The 17,218-nt window shown below is 45.8% G+C and overlaps 1 protein-coding gene across 1 annotated transcript in view; it reads left to right on the forward strand.

Annotated features, from left to right (window-relative positions):
* Positions 1-610: 610 nt before the first annotated feature.
* Positions 611-17,218, forward strand: part of HSD17B2 (hydroxysteroid 17-beta dehydrogenase 2) — a 275,549-nt gene continuing 258,941 nt past the window's right edge. Inside the window, exon 1 of the mRNA XM_069216620.1 lies at positions 611-997. Within this exon, the coding sequence (XP_069072721.1) occupies positions 733-997 (265 nt within the window). The 5' untranslated portion in view covers positions 611-732. The remainder of the gene's footprint in view (positions 998-17,218) is intronic.

A 17,218-nucleotide genomic window follows, 5' to 3' on the forward strand; every position in this document is an offset into this window, starting at 1 on the left:
AGCATCCTCCGCATGTTCATTGGTGGACCACTAACCAATCGGCGTGCTGGGTTTTCATTGTTCCAGACGAGTTCCTACGTTATGCAATGAGTGCAGAAGATACACTTCCGTTGTGTTTTTCCTAGAGTGCTTGTAAATGTATCCTGCACCCACATAGTGTATGCCACAAGGAAGTTGCATAGAGTCCTAACTTATGACTCATAGTGAGAAGCACACACCCTTGCACTTTGCACATGGCAGCATTTACGCAGGGTGTAAACTGACAAATATGAATGGCCCTGTGCACGAGTGTTAGGCTCACTTTTGTTAAATGAAGTAACATTTTAAGTATGTGGAATACACCTTCCTTTCTATAGGAATCCGGAAAGTGTGCTATATTTCTATAGTGCGCTTTGTAGAAAGTGAGCCTGCGCTCGAGCCTACGAGATCTGCAGAAGCTGTGAGAGGTCTGTTCTCTCGGGCTAATCCTGTAGTGTCTGTCAATCACTCTAAGACAAGAGATAACCACAAAGGGGCGGAGCCACACACCATGGAAAACAAAACCTCACGAGAAGGAGGTGGGGCGAGGGGCGGCCTATGGTATTTATACCAGAGGCTGCTACCATCACACATGCTTAACTTTGGGGACATTACCGTGCTGCCTGTATCCAGTTCTAGCGGGTCTGCAGCGTTTCTCGTGGTGAGACGCCGTGTCTGCCTGTACTGTCCTGTGGAGGTGACCCTGCCTGTGTCATGCCCCCATTAGAGATCCTGAGACTGCTCTTTGTGGGCATCAGTGCAGTCTGTGGAGGTTGGGTGCTGTATAGACTCCGCGGGAAGCAGGTGCAGAAGGAGGGGCGGACTGCGTGCGCCCTGCTCCTGATAGCAGCGCTGTCTGCCTGCTCCCTGCCCGCTCATGTGGGGCTGCCTCTATTCTGCGGGGCATGCCTGCTCTCGGCGCTCTGTGTGCCCCCACAGGATATGCTACCGGCACAAGGGAAGGCGGTGCTCATCACAGGTAAGACTTAACATTGTGCCCTGAAATCTGATCACGATGTTTTGAGTGCGATCGCATCAACTGGCTTGTAAATAGTTACTCTTTTCGTGCTCGTTTTAGTTTTTTTTTTTTATAAATGTTCTGCAAGTTTGAATTTATTGCCGCTGCACTTTCATATCTCAGACTTTGGCAAGAAGGGGCTTGGACCCTGTCACAGATTCTATCACATAGTTGATTGACCGCATTTTATTCCCAACCCGAGCATCCCGTGCACTCCGCTCTCCACCTAGTGATGTAGTTAGTTACTACCAGGGCCGGATTTAGGACTTGTGGCGCACTGTGCGACAGTTTATTGGGGCGTCCCCTACTCCATGACCTCCTCCTCGGTTTCAGCCACTACCACCCAGCAAATGTGCTCCTCATCTCTCCATCGCTACTCTTTCACATACATTCACGTATTTTAAAGCACTTGTACAGGCTGGCTTTACTAATCCACTCAGCTAGCCACTTAAAATATAGGAGCATATTTAAGAGCCCCTAGCGCCCTTATAACGTCACACTAGCGATATTTTTTTTTACACTAATGTGGCGTTAGAAGGCCAAAAACACGGTGCCATATTTACAAAGTGGCGCAATGCATGCATTGCGCCACTTTGTATCCCTTTGCGCTACATTATGCGTGTGCCAGGCATAATGTATGCAAAGGTAGCATTCCCACGTCATGGTGGGCCAAAAGAATGGCGCAAAGAAATCTGACAGAGTTTTTTGCATCATTTTTTTCTTGCACTTTTAACGCCTGCTCGGAGCAGGCGTAAAAAGGAGGCTTCTGTTGGTTACAATGGGCCTCAGGGTGCTTTGCAGGATTAGCATCAACATTTTTTTACGCTAATCCTGCAAAGCGCTGTACTAGCGTAAAAAATTCAGACACTAGTGCCCTAACTACCACCATGGTACGCTGTATTTTAAATACAGCGCACACATGGTGGCGTTAGGGGAAGCACCACTGGGCGCAAGAAAAGTGGTGCAGCATTGTGTGCATAGCCACTTTTTTCAAATATACCTCACAGGGGCATATTTAAGAGCTCCTAGTGCCATTCTAAGGACACATTAGTGTAATGTTTTTTAAGCTAATGTGGCGTAAGAAGGCCAAAAACGCTGCTCCGTCTTTACAAAGTGGCGCAATGCATGCATTGCGCCACTTTGTAACCCTTTGTAGCACTTTGCACTACATTATGCCTGCACCAGGCATAACGTATGGAAAGGGGGCTTCCCCCCTGTTAGGGGGCAAAAAAATGGCACAAAGAAATCTGACAGGTTTCTTTGCGTCATTTTTTTCCAGCACTTTTAACGCCGGCTCAGAGCAGGCATTGAAAGGAGGCTTCCATTCGTTACGATGGGCCTCTGGGGGCTTTGCAGGACTAGTGTCAACATTTTTTATGCTAAAACTGCGAAGCTCTGGACTAGCATAACAAATGATGACGCTAGTCCCCTAACTACCAGCATGGTGCACCGTATTTTAAATATGACATACACATGGTGGTGTTAAGGGTGGTGCTAAGGAGTGCAATGAAAGTGGTGCAGCACTGTGTGCAGCGCCACTTTTTTTCAAATATGCCCTAAAGGGCAGTGCTTAATTTGTAAATAAAAATGTGCCAAAGCCCTCCTCTTAAACACGCAGCTGCAGCAATTAAATGTGTGAACACAGAATACAGAGGCAGCGTAATCCTGAAGCCATCTGGGGCCTCTTCAACCATTTACAGGCACTCCCTGCCCCTTCAGCTCACTCTGCGGATTTCTGCTTTTTCCCATAGTAAGGCTTTTTCGTTTTTCTCTTCCTCCGTCTTTCCCAAATGAGTGCTGGTGCTCCACACCGGAAACAGCAAGCACAAATTAAGTACTGCCATAGGGGCATATTTAAGAGCCCCTAGTGCCATTCTAATGCCACATTAGTGTCATTTTTTTACACTAATTTGGCGCTAGAAGGCAAAAAACGCTGCGCCAGATTTACAAAGAGGCATGTGTTTCACCTCTTTGCAACCTTTTGCCCTACATTATGCCAGCGCCAGGCATAATATATGCAAAGGGGGCATCCCCCTCGTTAGGGGGGCTAACAAATGACGCAAAGAAATCTGTGAGATTTCTTTGCATCATTTTTTTCCTGCACTTTTAATGCCTGCTCAGAGCAGGCATTTAAAGTAGGCTTCCACTGGCTACAATGGGCCTCTGGGTGCTTTGCAAGATTAGCATCAACATTTTTTACGCTAATCCTGCAAAGCGCCGGACTAGCATAAAAAATGTGGACGCTAGTTCCCTAATTACCGCCATGGTGCACTGTATTTTAAATATGACGCACACATGGTGACATTAGGGGGGCGCTAAGGGGTGCAAGAAAAGTGGGGCTGCACTATGTGCAGCGCTACTTTTCCTAAATATGCTCCATAGTTCTGTTTTTTTGCAGCAGGCATAATAATCCTCCATGCTACTTTATGTTGAGCCTAAGCTGCCACTAGGCAAAACTACCATCTCTCTTTCTCTAGCAGGAACATTAATCACAAAAGGTATCTTGAAATTTAATTGTTTCTTGAAAAAGCACAAGAAACGTTTCAGCAGGTGCTTTTAAATCGCAAGTTTCGGAAGTTTTTGCTAAACACAGCGCCCCCCTGAGGCCAGCGCCCTGTGCGCTCGCACCGCCCAAAAGCCGGCCCTGGGTACTACAGTGTGCGCTGATACTCACGAGTTTTCAATCGCCCTGACCCGCCTTTGAACCTCTGCCTGCTGGCGCAGGGCGTGCTATGAATTAACCCCCCGAGCGTCTCGCTCCCTTTGATGCGCAAGGAATACCACGACGCAAGTTCAGTGTTGAACTGCTTTCTAACCGCCTGTAGTGCTGCGTTCCTATTGCTAGAATCCGGACGCTGTGTGTTTTTGTTTTAATTGGAGTCAGCTGGGTTTGCCAGAATCTACTTTACTTGTAGTCCACATGAGGAATCTAATAACCCATATTTACATTTGAATTAACAGCCGCTGAGTTTAGGACACAATTTTTCTTCTAATTCCCGAACCTTGGTAGGTCTGCGGCCAGAGCACACCAGGGTGCCGTTTTATGTATGGTTCATTCCACAAGGACACCGCACCTTTCACGCAATAGGAGTCTGAGAACTAGTGTCTTTGGCCGGTTCAGTGAGACAAACCCTCACGGTATCAGTGATCTAATAACTATGATAGGGTGCTGTGCAACCACAAGTCCCTGCGTGCGTGTTGCTGTAGGCTAAACAACAGGCATTGGCAATGCCAATAGGTCTCATCTGTTGGACCTATGAGGATTGCCAGTGGATTTCAGCGACACTGTGCAGCATCCGCGATGCTGTGCAGCATGGCTGAAGAAGAATAAAAAGTTAAAGACGGCCACCTGCATGATTGTATACGTCTGCAAAAACGATGGGGCGTTTTTACTCCTAAATTTAACGATCGGCGTTTAAAAGGCAAATAAGAGGAGGAAAATGCGCGAAAGTGTAGTTATTTATTAATGTATTTATTTGGAAGTGGGTGTGGCGGAAGCAAATGGGAGGCGAGAGCTACATGGGAGCCCGGGTGCGGAGAGGGGTCAAAGCAACTTGGGGCGTGAGGGTGGGAGTAAGTCACACATGGGGTGTCAGTGGGGGTAAGCGACATGGGAAGTGCAGGTAGGAGCAGAGAAAAGCAAACGGGTGAGAGGGGAATCTGTGTGGCGCACGAGGGGAAGCAAACCAGCAAGACAGGGCAACTTGGAGTGGTGGGCGGAGGTGGAGGGATACACGGGCGAGGAAACAGCGTAGGGAAATCACACACGGAGGAGTGCAACACAGAGGAGGCAAGAAAAAGTACACTGGTGAGGGACAGCAAGGAGAGGGAAGATGAGCACACCAGGGTCACTGCTGTAAAACCCGTGCGCTCATGTGGTCATATTACGTGGGGCAAGAAGGCAGCTACGTCCATAGCAAACGTCCTGTTAAAAAATACCTGTTTTACTGAAGTTAAGCACCCGTTTTTACAGACGTTAAGCATTTGAGAATTTATGTTTAAGATGGCCAGGTCATTTGGGTAGTTGTGGCCGTTGTTCAGGAACATGACGATCCAATACATCTGAAAACAAACATTTGTAAAAGAAAATTCTAGGACTGGAGCACTGTGTCCTTGGTGTCGTGCTTTCCTGCTAGCTGTAAATATCTTACTGTATATAGCAATGCACTAGTAAGCTTAAGGTGGTATATTCTTAGTTTGAATTCACCCATTTCGTTGCATTTGGAACACTATACTGATCTGGTCCAAATTTACTATGAACAATATGTTGTCCAGAGACACATTGGAGTGACTGAGGTTGGTAAAAGCATGGTGGCCTTAGTTAACCCTTTCAAGAGGGGATTTAGCATTTACAGCAAAACGTTTGCCGAACCTGTGAATGCCAATTTCCAGCTGCAGTGAAAGCTTTATATAAGAAACTGCCTTCAGTGCGGCATGGTGTGAGATTGCTGCTGATATGCGAAATACAGTTGTATCGAGCAGCAAAGGGGCTCCTTGAAATTTGAGGCGTCTTGAACCAGTCCTGGTGTGGTATTGGCTCTGCTGGTTGGTATTGCGTAGATTGCGCTGTGTGTTATTGGACCCCTTGACAGTTGTGTCCTTTGGGCAGGGTCGGTGAAAGATACATGTGACTGGAGGGGGGTGGGGGCTGACTCCCACCTTTGAATTGGTGAAGAATAATCCAGCAGTCTACGGAGTGAATGATTCAAAGGGATCTAGTGTCACATGGAGATATGCACTGGATGTTTTGAAGCATCTCCCATAAGATCTAAAGAAATGTCATTCTTTATGCCTCTTGTGAAGATCTACATGGAAACACCTGCCCCTATATCATGGCAGATTAGAGACTGAAGACATTGGACTCCCAATGGTTACGGTTGTGAGTTCAGTGCTGTATTTTGTAATTAAGTGCACTGGTGCATGGCAGCATGCATCTTGTGGTTGGTGACTTGTCCAGATCCCTGGTGTAGTTTGACATGATTCAAGAAAGAGAACTTTGGATGAGGAAGCCTGACTCGGAGGTAATACCTTGATGATCAAGTCCTACTGCGCTTTTAGAGTCTCCACATCTACCCATCCTGTCCTACACTTCTATGCTTCAGACATTGATGCTCGGCCAATATCTGGATGCAGGTAAAAAGGAGGACCAATCACAAGCAAGAAAGTTGATGAAGGTGAGCAGTGCTAGGAGTAATGAAGATTAGATGGCAGCATCCTCTTTTTCTGTTTCTGTGATGTGTATCCACACTGCAGCCACTGTGAGAATCTCCTGGCTAAGCTTACTCCAACGGGAAGCTGTAACTGACGAGGGAGAGACTGCATGTGTGTCTTAACATCTTACAGTGCATTCTAACACTGATTGCGCAAAAGAAGAACTGGTTTCTGAAGCACTTAATTGCGTGTTCTGACTGATTCTAGCATCTGGCTGTCAAAATCACCGTGTTTATGGTGATTTCTCTAATGTGCCTACCAGACGACCCTTATTTCTCTTTGCAGCTGGGTTGAAAAGGAAGCATTTTTCAAAGTTTACTTTAGTTTGTCTGATAAGTAGCTCTTAAATTGATTAAATATAACTCCATTGCTTGGTAGCCAATAAGGTGCTCCCAGCAAAGCCTAATGCCTGTCGAAAGATGTGCCAGCCTATTGCAAGAGTTGAAAGAATTCATTCGGAGTTAAGGACCCATGCAGGAGAACATGAACAAGAACATGAACATGAACAATCCAGGGTCAGAAGCAACCTGAGATGAGTGGACAAAAAAGGTCCATCCAGTAACACAATGAGACATCTCTCAAGATTTAAAGCAAAGCACAACAGGAAAGGTGCCACTACGAGCTCTGCAGCAGGCTAGTTCAAATGAAGCTAGCAGGGATCAATCTAGAAAACAGAAGCCATCGTGACAGTACAAAGAGTGGGAGCAAAAGACAAACTAAGTGATGGGACTGTGGGGTGCATGGCCTTTGGGCTCATGGGCCAATGGCCCACCTAGTAATAGGGCAGGGACTGAAGAGTTGGGACTAAAAGGCCGATGTGGCAGTTTATTCCCCCTTTGGTACCATCATGGACAGGGAAAGGTGACTTTTTGTTACTTTATTACTATTTCAGAGCTAACATGTGGTCAGTGGAATTGTTGGGAATATAGTGGCGATGGAGATGACACACAGGTTTCCCTTCTGCTCGTGCCTTAGACAGAGAAAGCTGCATAAAGTGTCTTAACATTCAGCTTTTGCCTCTATTTGACTTTATAATTCCAATAGTGGGAAATCAGATTCACCACTGTAAATATACTTGCAATCCTACACTCTTTTACAAACAATCTGTTTTAATATGTATAACACACCCCTACCTCTCCAAACGTCCCCCACACCCCACATTCACACCCCCCTTTACACACACACGCATACACACACCCACTCCCACATGCTTACACGCATGCATACATCCATTCACACACAAAAATCCACACACGCTTTTAAACATACACACAGACACGCATTCACATAACACAATATACACACACTCACACCTCCATACATGCACACATGCATTCAACACGTAACACCCACCCACATCCAAGCGCACACAAACATTCACACACCTTCACACACAACACCCCCACCTCCCTCCCCTGTCGAAGACCTGACTTACCCTGATCCAGGGGGACCTCCGGCAGTAGACTGGATGGGCTGCTGCTACTGCCAGCAGCGGCGGCCAGCAGAACACCGCCAGGCTGTATTATTGGTCATAATACGGCTGGTGGCGGTCTACTGGCGTGGCACTGCTGGTGGCTGCAGTGCCACCTTACCGCCATCCGCCGTTATGGCCACAGCTGGATTTCCACCATTCTTGTGGCGGAAATCCAGCTGTGGTCATAATATGGAGGACGGCTGGTAGCTGCGGTGATGGTGTTTTGGCGGCTGTCGCTGCGGCGGTAGGTGTTTTTTATTGCCGAACTTAAAATGAGGGCCTATGTGTCAAATTGTGTTCTGTGACTGCCAGCCATTGTCGTTTTTGGTGCTCTGTCCTGTTTTAGACCCACTTGGATCCTAGGGTTGGGACAATGGCCATAACATGTTTGTTCCAGTGTCTGACGATTCTCCAACAACAACCCGTTTACTTTGTGCATGATTGCATGGGAAAAATATTCCGAAGGTTTGCAGGTTGAGATCCTACGCGAGCGGACTTGAGCTGCTGCCTTTCGAGCTGGAGAACTGGTTCTGGTCTTGGCGTCAGCTCGATATCCTGTGATTCTGCCAAATCATTTAATCTCCCTGTGCCTGAAAAATGGATGTGTTGTGTAACTTGTGCTCATCTAAAGCAGGAACATCTTAAGGATGTTGGGGGCCCTAGGCCAAATGTATTTTGGGGGCCCCAGTTTAGAACAGACTTGCATTTAGGATCCATTTTCAGCTCTTTCATGCCCACTTTGGCAAGGTTACTAGCATTGCCCAGGCACAGTGGTTCAAATTCTAAATGTGTTTACATTTCTAATATTCAGGGGTATTGTGTTGTACCACAGCAGCAGCTTATTACTATTACTACAGATAATCTCTGTGACACTGTTATACCTGACATCCTTGGTGTGGTCTCCCCTATCGTTTTTGCCTCTGCTTCCTATGTTGTGGCTGTGTGCTGGACCTTGTTTTTGCTGGTTTTGATACTCTGGGCACTTTACCACTGCTGACCAGTGCTAAATTGCAAGTGATTCCTGTGTAAAATGTATGTGTAATTTGCTTTTCCATGATTGGCATATTTGATTTATTAGTAAGTCCACAGTAAAGTGCACTAGAGGTGCCTAGGGCCTGTAAATCAAATGCTACTAGTGGGCCTGCAGCACTAGTTGTACCACCCACATGAGTAGACCTGTAAACAGGGCTCAGACCTGCCACTGCAGTGTCTGTGTGTGCAGTTTTTAAACTGTCAGTTCGACCTGACAAGTGTACCGACCCATTACTTATGGATTCAAGGGGAGCCACTGCCAAGGAGAAGAGCTGGAGGAGGAGTACTGCCCCTTTGCCTGTGACTGTGCTTTGCTGGGTTGGCCTGCATTTGCTGCTTCTGCTTGAAAGAGGACAACGACTGGCCTTTGTGGTATATTCCTGGTTGAGAGGTATCTCCGAGGGCTTGCACTGAGCTTGCCTCATGTTTTGAAGTCTCAGAGACAGCAAAGACTTCACCAACCAGTCTCTGAGTTCACTTGCTATGGACTCTAGCTTGCCAGGTGGTGCCATTCCAGTTACTGGGCCCCTGGAAGTGAAACTACTTCGGACTACCCTAAGCGACTTTGCAAGGACGCCACTACACGAAACCCGTGATGCCGCCTGCACCTGAAGCCGTGGACCTCACTGAAGCGCGACATTCCCACTGACAACGCAGGCTTCATGTTGCTGCAGCTTCTGACATCCCGAGGACTCATCAAATTGGAATATTGTGTCACCGATGTTTGTGACACCCGAGTCTGTCGTAGCACTTGTAAACCTGTGATATAATCACGACCTGTGAGGTTGCCCTACAGCATCTTGACCTGCCAGACATAGACCTTGCCAGAAGTTTAAGGGACTGACACATTGCACCAAATCCTCCTCACCTCCACCGCTCCACAGAAAGGACCCGACACCTCCCACTGACACCTCTGCTACTTTGCTCCGCAGCACCGAAACCAACGCCACATTGGATCCAGCAACGCCTCGCTCCACGACTCCGTGCACTGGCCTGTTTCTTCACTTTTACTTAAGGTACTCTACCTGGGGGTCCGGGTGACTCTCTAACTGGCACCAGTGGCATCAATTGTGGAAAACATCTCAGTCATGATGCTGTGATAAAACTGCAGCATCTATGCTTCCAGGCACAAATTTTGTGTTTAATCTTGCAACATTCATATCTTTACTTGTGTATGTCGGACCTTTGTTGTATTGGTCTTGTTTTATTTAGATAAATATTTACTATTTTCTAAACATGTGTAGTGCCCATTTTGTAGTGTTTTCACTGTATTACTGTGTGCTGGTACAAATACTTTACACATTGCCTTTGGGTGAGGCCTTACTGTTCGTGCCATGTTTCCAAGGGGGTGTGCAGGGGTTATCCAAGTGTGTATCTCCTTTACCCTGACTAGAGTGAGGGTCCCTGCGTGGACAGAGTGCAGAACGATGAGAGATGCAGGGTAAGTAGTATTTCAGGATTTTTTCAGCTTTTATGAGAGGAATGTCTGCTATGCCTGCTCTGTACCACCATGGATGTGAGCTCCGGTTAGCATCTCTTGTGACACCTCAGTGCCCAGAATGCTGGGCTGGCCGCCAACATTCTGTTCTTTTTTGTGAAGGTTTTTGTAATCCAATATGAAATCAGCAGGAAAGGGAAACAAAGGGTGACCAGTTCAAGGAAACGTAGAAAATCCCTATATAATGTAGAAACACCCAGCATTTTTTTAATTTTGCTATTGTCTGTGGTCTTAACTGGAATAAGGACATGCATTTTACACTGCCTAGTAGTAAACTTGCATACTGTGGTCTTTATTGCAAGAAGATGTTTGTCCGATCCACCATGGCAAAGTGGCAAACCCATGAAGTTGAAGTGTTCATTGCACATACTTTGAACACCAGGGTTCAGATTCACAAAGCCATTTACACATGGCACTTTTACTTAAATGTGCAAATAGTTTGGTTTGCCTCACCTTCGCTTTTTGCCGCAACGTGCTGGTTGGGGACTCTCGCTTCTGGTGGGAGAGAGAGATGTACTATTCCACCTCACTGTGACAGGCAGGGTGGTCGTGAAGAGTCTGCCCACATTTTAAAACAGGCTGGAAAGATACTTTCATTGAGCCCCCTACACTGGCAATGAGGCGGGTTTCTAACCTGAGCCTCATCCAGCATACGGCCCAAGCACAACAAACGGATGTGCTGCTGTTTGCAACTCTCCTGTAGTGGTGAGTGCACGTTTTGGCTCACGTGCAAGCCTCTAAGCGACACTCCATGCCAACATCAGAGCCTGCTCCTGATCTAAGCATCAATGCACACTGAGACAAAAGATGAACACCTGCAGCCTGCAACGTGGTCCGCTGTATCTGTGCCTGATACCAAGAACTGGATGCCCGAAACATGAGGAACAACTATTCCACAGTGATCCTCGGTCTGGCGGCTGTCCCACAACAATAACACAGACTGCGCTCGTGACACGAGGTGAAACAAACCTGCAGCAGCTGCAACTAGGGCATCCCATGCATGACCTTGTGACCCCAACAACTGCATTACCATGTCTTCCATCATAGCAATTGAACCATTCATTGTCGACGGAGCGCCATTGGCGCCAAAAGGGAATGACTGGCCGTTCTCCACAGGCCTATTAAGACAGAACAGGTCAATGCTTTCTAAAGATGCCAGAAACCAACAGTCCCAAAACACCTCAAGACAAACTAAAAGACTGTGGATACTGCGGAGGACCCGCTAATAGGATGAATGAATGCCCAGCAAGCGGAAAACTATGATCTGCGTGTGGGAAGTACTACCACTTCGCCAAAGTCTGCTACTCATCCAAGTACAAAACCTCCAAGGAAAAGTACAGATGCTGCCGGCAAGTCTGAAACCTGGATGATGACCACAAATAAATCATCATTCACACTGTCTTCACAATCAGAGCCACCAGTTCCAATGCCGCCCCCTTCCAAAATGCCTGATCAAGTGGTAGGCAGTGTGATCAAAGCTACCCCAGACTGGAATCTTGATTGAACTTATGTCGGTGAGTAGATATCACACCCTTGACAAACCACCCCCACTGAAGAAAGCCAAGATCAGGGTATTTGCCTGTGGTTCCAATAATCTGTGTTCCATGGGCAACTCAGCGTTGACTCTCCAGTCTATGTAGCAAAGGAAGGACAAGGCATGCTGATCAGTGGGCTAACAGCCGAAACCCTGGAGTTGAGATCTTTTGCCTGAAGAATCCAAGAAGAGGAGATCTCAGCAATGCTAGGGGAGTGTGCAGAAGTCTTCAAAGGCACAGACTGTCTGTAGAACAAAGAAATCAAGCTTCACATGGACAAATCTATCCAGCCAGTAGTGCTGAGACACCAGTGCATAGCATTTCACCTCCGACCAAAATTTGAAGAAGAGTTGAACAAGTTAGGACAAGTTACCATTATTGAGAATGTGACAGGGTCCACACCCTAGGTTTTGCCGATTGTAGTCACAAAGAAGCTGAAAACACTAAGTGAGGTCCGCATATTCGTGAAAATGAGGATCCTTAATTCACATTAAATGTGAACGACATCTGACACCCACAATGGACAACATTCTCGGAACTCCATGGAGCTCAGAGGTTTTCGAAAACCGACCTCCAATCTGGATACCATAAGCTGCCTTTACATCCGGAATCGAGATGCATCACTACTTTTTCAATGCATGTATGGCTGCGGAGGTACCACCGTCTTAACTTTGGCATTTACAGTGCTGCTGAGGTTTTCCAAAACACTATCCGTGAGGTTCTTGCTGGCCAGCCTGGAGTTATCAATGTTAGTGACGATATACTCATATGACAAGTCAATGAAGGATCATTACAACCACCTCTGCAGAGTACTTCAGTGAATAAAAGACTCAGGGCTCACCCTACACAAAGAGGAGTGCGAGTTCCTTAAACAAAAGATCAGCTTCTTTGGGGACACATTCTCAGAAGAGGGAAGAGCGCCAGACCCCTACAAGGTGAAGAATGTCTAAAATGCTCCAGCGCCCACCAACGCTTCAGAAGTAAGAAGCTTCCTCTGGATGGTCAACTTCTATGGTCGATTCATTCCAGACCTCACTGGCTTCACGCAGCCCCTGAGAGAACAAGGCAAACACTCCGTGGGTCAAGGGGCATGACACACAGGCCACCTTTCAGAGACTTTGGAAGCCCTCTCAGCAGGCACCACCCTATCCTATTTCGATCCAAGCAAACCATCAAACATTGCAGTAGATGCAAGCCCAAAGGGACTGGGAGCAATGCTCACACAACAACAGCAGCATGAAGGGTGGACACACATCACCTATACCAGCAGGTCACTCAGTGAAACAGAACAGAGATATTCACAAATTGAGTGGGAAGCTATCGCCATACACTGGGCATGCCTACACTTCTATTTGTGTGACTATGGTCATCCTTTTGTGGTCACCATGGACCTAAAGCCTCTATAACCCTCTTCCAGGGCACAGCATCAAAATATCCAACACACATCAAGAAGTGGATGTTGCAACTCCAAGAATTTGATTGCTGTGTCGAGCTTCAACCGGGCTTAATTAATCCAGCAGATTTCCTCTCACGCCATCCATGAACCACAAACCCCACAGAAGTAGAAGGAGCTGAAGCAACAGAGGTCTACGTACAATATGTGACACAACGATGTTGCCCCCTCACGCTCTCACTGGAAACTCTTCAGCGGGCCACCCAAGAGGATGAGTGTCTCCAAATAGCATTAGTTGTAATCAAATCAAATGAATGGAGAACTCTCAATACCCATCTAGTGAAAAGGAGTTTGGAAGCCAAGAAGATAATAAAGCCTCTATATCATGTCCATCCATAATTGTCCATGGATGCCAGTGGGTGCTTAGTCAGAGGGCCTAGACTAGTTATCCCAGCTAGCCTTGTCCCACGAATGGCCCAACTCACCCACCACATACACCAAGGAATCATCAAGACAAAGGACATAATCTGAGCCAAAGTCTGGTGCTCGGGCATGGACGACCTGGTAGAAAACAAAATGTGGGCCTGTTGGTGATATCAAATAACGGGCACTCCAGAACCAGAGTGTTGGGAAGGGACTGGGTGCTCAATTCTCTTCTGGTAGTAACAATTTGCCCAAAAATGTCAAGTTTTCTTAGTTCCATGTGTGAGCAGCTCATCTGGTCGAAACTTTTTCTTTGTAGTCTGAGATTTGTAGTCTTGCCATTGTAATGTGAACAACAGAATCTCGGAAAGCAAAAAACAAATCATGTACTGGATGAGCTGCTGGCATAGTATAGTATTACGGGCAGTGTTACTTTGTAAAAATAGAAGTGTCAGGTCCCAGTGACTTCCATTGCAGCAGGCACCACCCACATCTCCTGTCACTGCTGTCAAATGCAGTGCCTTTCGACTGGATACAGTCGCAGAGAAGAAATGGACACTGAAAGCGGCTGTGGGATAATGTGCACACCACACTGCTTGCACACCCCATGGTTAACGTGCTCTTCTTGCCTATGAGATTCGTCAGGTGATCTAGTGGGGGCAGCAGTGTCCTAGGCCTAACACACAACATAAGCAGTATGAGGAGCTGTTAAAGGCGGACCTTGTACAGATAAAGTAAAAAACAACATTTATTTCCAACTTCCAGTACTTCACACATTGGGAGCCCACAGTCAGCCTTCCTTCTCCACCGGCTGCTCAGCAGTAATTGAGTTAACCAACACCGAAGTCAGCATGGGTCCAGAACTTGGTTGTTTAAGTAAAAACACTGTATATGTGAAAATATAGCACCAGCAGGTGCTCACTCTAGCAATATCATTAATAACAATAACAGTATAAACACAATTGTGCATAAATTACGAGTGTATCAGGTTCAACACCTTCCCCCTTTTGAAAAAATTAAGTTAAGCATAGGAATAGGACATGATAACATAAAAGCATATATTTTCAGTTAACATAGTAAACTTTGAACTTAGCATGCATGGCAACATTACGTAATGCTTTTCCAGCGTGAGAAAGTGTTTCTTGGCCCACAATGTGCTCCATTTCCTCAACAATGTGTATATTTTTATTTGACAGTGCATCATGGGAACCGGTGACAGGGCTACAGGGTACTAATCTCTGATGAGATAACATTTCAGTATTCACCCACCAAGAGCCACCATTTGAATGGTGATCATGACCCTTGACAGTCTGAATTTTCCTAGTTTCTTCAGCTGTAATTTTAACCACATCTCTTCTGCTCTACCACACTTTGCTGTGCAAAGGAACTGTGATCCTTTAGAAACGTTCTCCACACATACAAATCTTGAAAATTTAGATTTTCCTTTACTTACCCTTGTGGGACTCCTGACAGGAGATTGGGTTTTTATGTTTAACATTACATGCTTGACCATATGTTTTTTTGTTTTTTTTAGATTAAATGCATCTTTTATTTGAGTTTGAATAGTTTTCACCCTGTTAGCCATAGCAGACACATTATTAGGCCTTCTCTAGCTCATGTCTCGTACCTAAACACCTAAGAAATCTTTTACGTAATAATAAGAATCACACATACTGTGGTGGTATGGGGTGTCACCAAGTAGGATCAGACCTTTTCTCTTAGAAAAGATTGCTCCTCAGAGCCAAAGGATAAGGCTGTTTGCGCCCCCTCCTTCAGAGATTTATTAATGCGCTCCACAAGGCCACTTGAAGAGGAGGAACAAAGTCACATTAAGATGTGCAATATGAAAGCCAGTAACGGAATCCTTCATGCAACCTAATGTAAAATGAGTACCATTATCAGTCCCAATCTTTGGGTGCCCTTTCAACACCAAAAATTCTCCTTAAAAATTGATGATGGAATCAGTGTTGGGAACTGAAGTGAAATCGAAATATACCCATACAGAATAATAGTCTACCAACACCACCATGTACCTTTGTGAATTTGGTAATAGATCAAAAGGCCCAGCAAAGCCAAGAGCTTCTTTGTTCCAGACTTCCCTTGGTGTTGGTACCATATTCAGGAGAGATTCATGCACCTTCTCATGCTTGTCTGACACAAAACAATTGGTACATTAATTTGGCAGCCTGTGCTTCCTTAGCTGCTTCAGAGTTTTACTGGTGCTGCTAACACTCAGATGATCCGTTATGAGCTTCTTAATAAGGGCACACAAACATCAGCCCATAATAACACACCATCTACCACAGAAAGGTCCTCAGAAACGTGCATGTATTGTGTTAATGAAACTTCAACATTCTTCTCTCTGGGCCAACAGCCCTTCATGTACGTGAAAATGGTTTGCAAGACAGCATCTTGAGTTGATGCATCTAACCAGTCTTTGTGTGTAATTGTATCCATATCAGCCAAAATGACATCAACTAACACAACCACATTTTAATTGTTTTGCTTATTGTCCACGCATTAATCTGCTGTTGGTAATCTGGACAGGCAGTCAGCTTGTGCATTCTTGCCACCAGGAATGTACCTTACAGTGAAAATATACTCTTGTAGTTTGGTAAGTAACCTGAGAAGACGTGCTGATGCCTTACCAGAACCATTCCCATTGAGTAAATGTAACAATGGTTTATGATCAGTGTACATGTCAAACGGTGAACCCCCAAATAAATGACGTAAATCTCTAAACTGCCCAAGAACAAGCAAATGCCTCATGCTCAGTCTTATTGTAATGAGTTTCAGCAGCACTGAGTGAGCGAGAGGCTCCTTGTCCCATGCAAATAGAGAAAACACAGCCCCAGTCCAATTTGACTGGCGTGAACTGTAACAACACATTTTCTGTCAGTGACAAATGGCAGAAATAATGAGTTTCTTTATTGTTTGGAATGCCTCCTGCACAGTATCAGACCATATAAACTTAACAACTTTTGTAAGTAGATCTCATAATGTCTGTGCAATAAAAGCATAAATAGTATTTACTTAACCCAAGGAAAGAGCACAGCGTATCCTTGTCTCTGGGAGGCTGGGCTTCTTCAATAGCTTTAATAAGTGACAACATAGGAGATATTCAATTGGGTCCAAGGAATGCCCTAAATAATCAATACTTTGAGCTAGCATAAAAAATGTGGACGCTAGTTCCCTAATTACCGCCATGGTGCACTGTATTTTAAATATGACGCAAACATGGTGACATTAGGGGGGCGCTAAGGGGTGCAAGAAAAGTGGGGCTGCACTATGTGCAGCGCTACTTTTCCTAAATATGCTCCATAGTTCTGTTTTTTTGCAGCAGGCATAATAATCCTCCATGCTACTTTATGTTGAGCCTAAGCTGCCACTAGGCAAAACTACCATCTCTCTTTCTCTAGCAGGAACATTAATCACAAAAGGTATCTTGACATTTAATTGTTTCTTGAAAAAGCACAAGAAACGTTTCAGCAGGTGCTTTTAAATCGCAAATTTCGGAAGTTTTTGCTAAACACAGCGCCCCCCTGAGGCCAGCGCCCTGTGCGCTCGCACCGCCCAAAAGCCGGCCCTGGGTACTACAGTGTGCGCTGATACTCAC

This window comes from Pleurodeles waltl, chromosome 12, assembly GCF_031143425.1.
Source record: "Pleurodeles waltl isolate 20211129_DDA chromosome 12, aPleWal1.hap1.20221129, whole genome shotgun sequence".
NCBI classification, from domain to species: Eukaryota; Metazoa; Chordata; class Amphibia; order Caudata; family Salamandridae; genus Pleurodeles; species Pleurodeles waltl.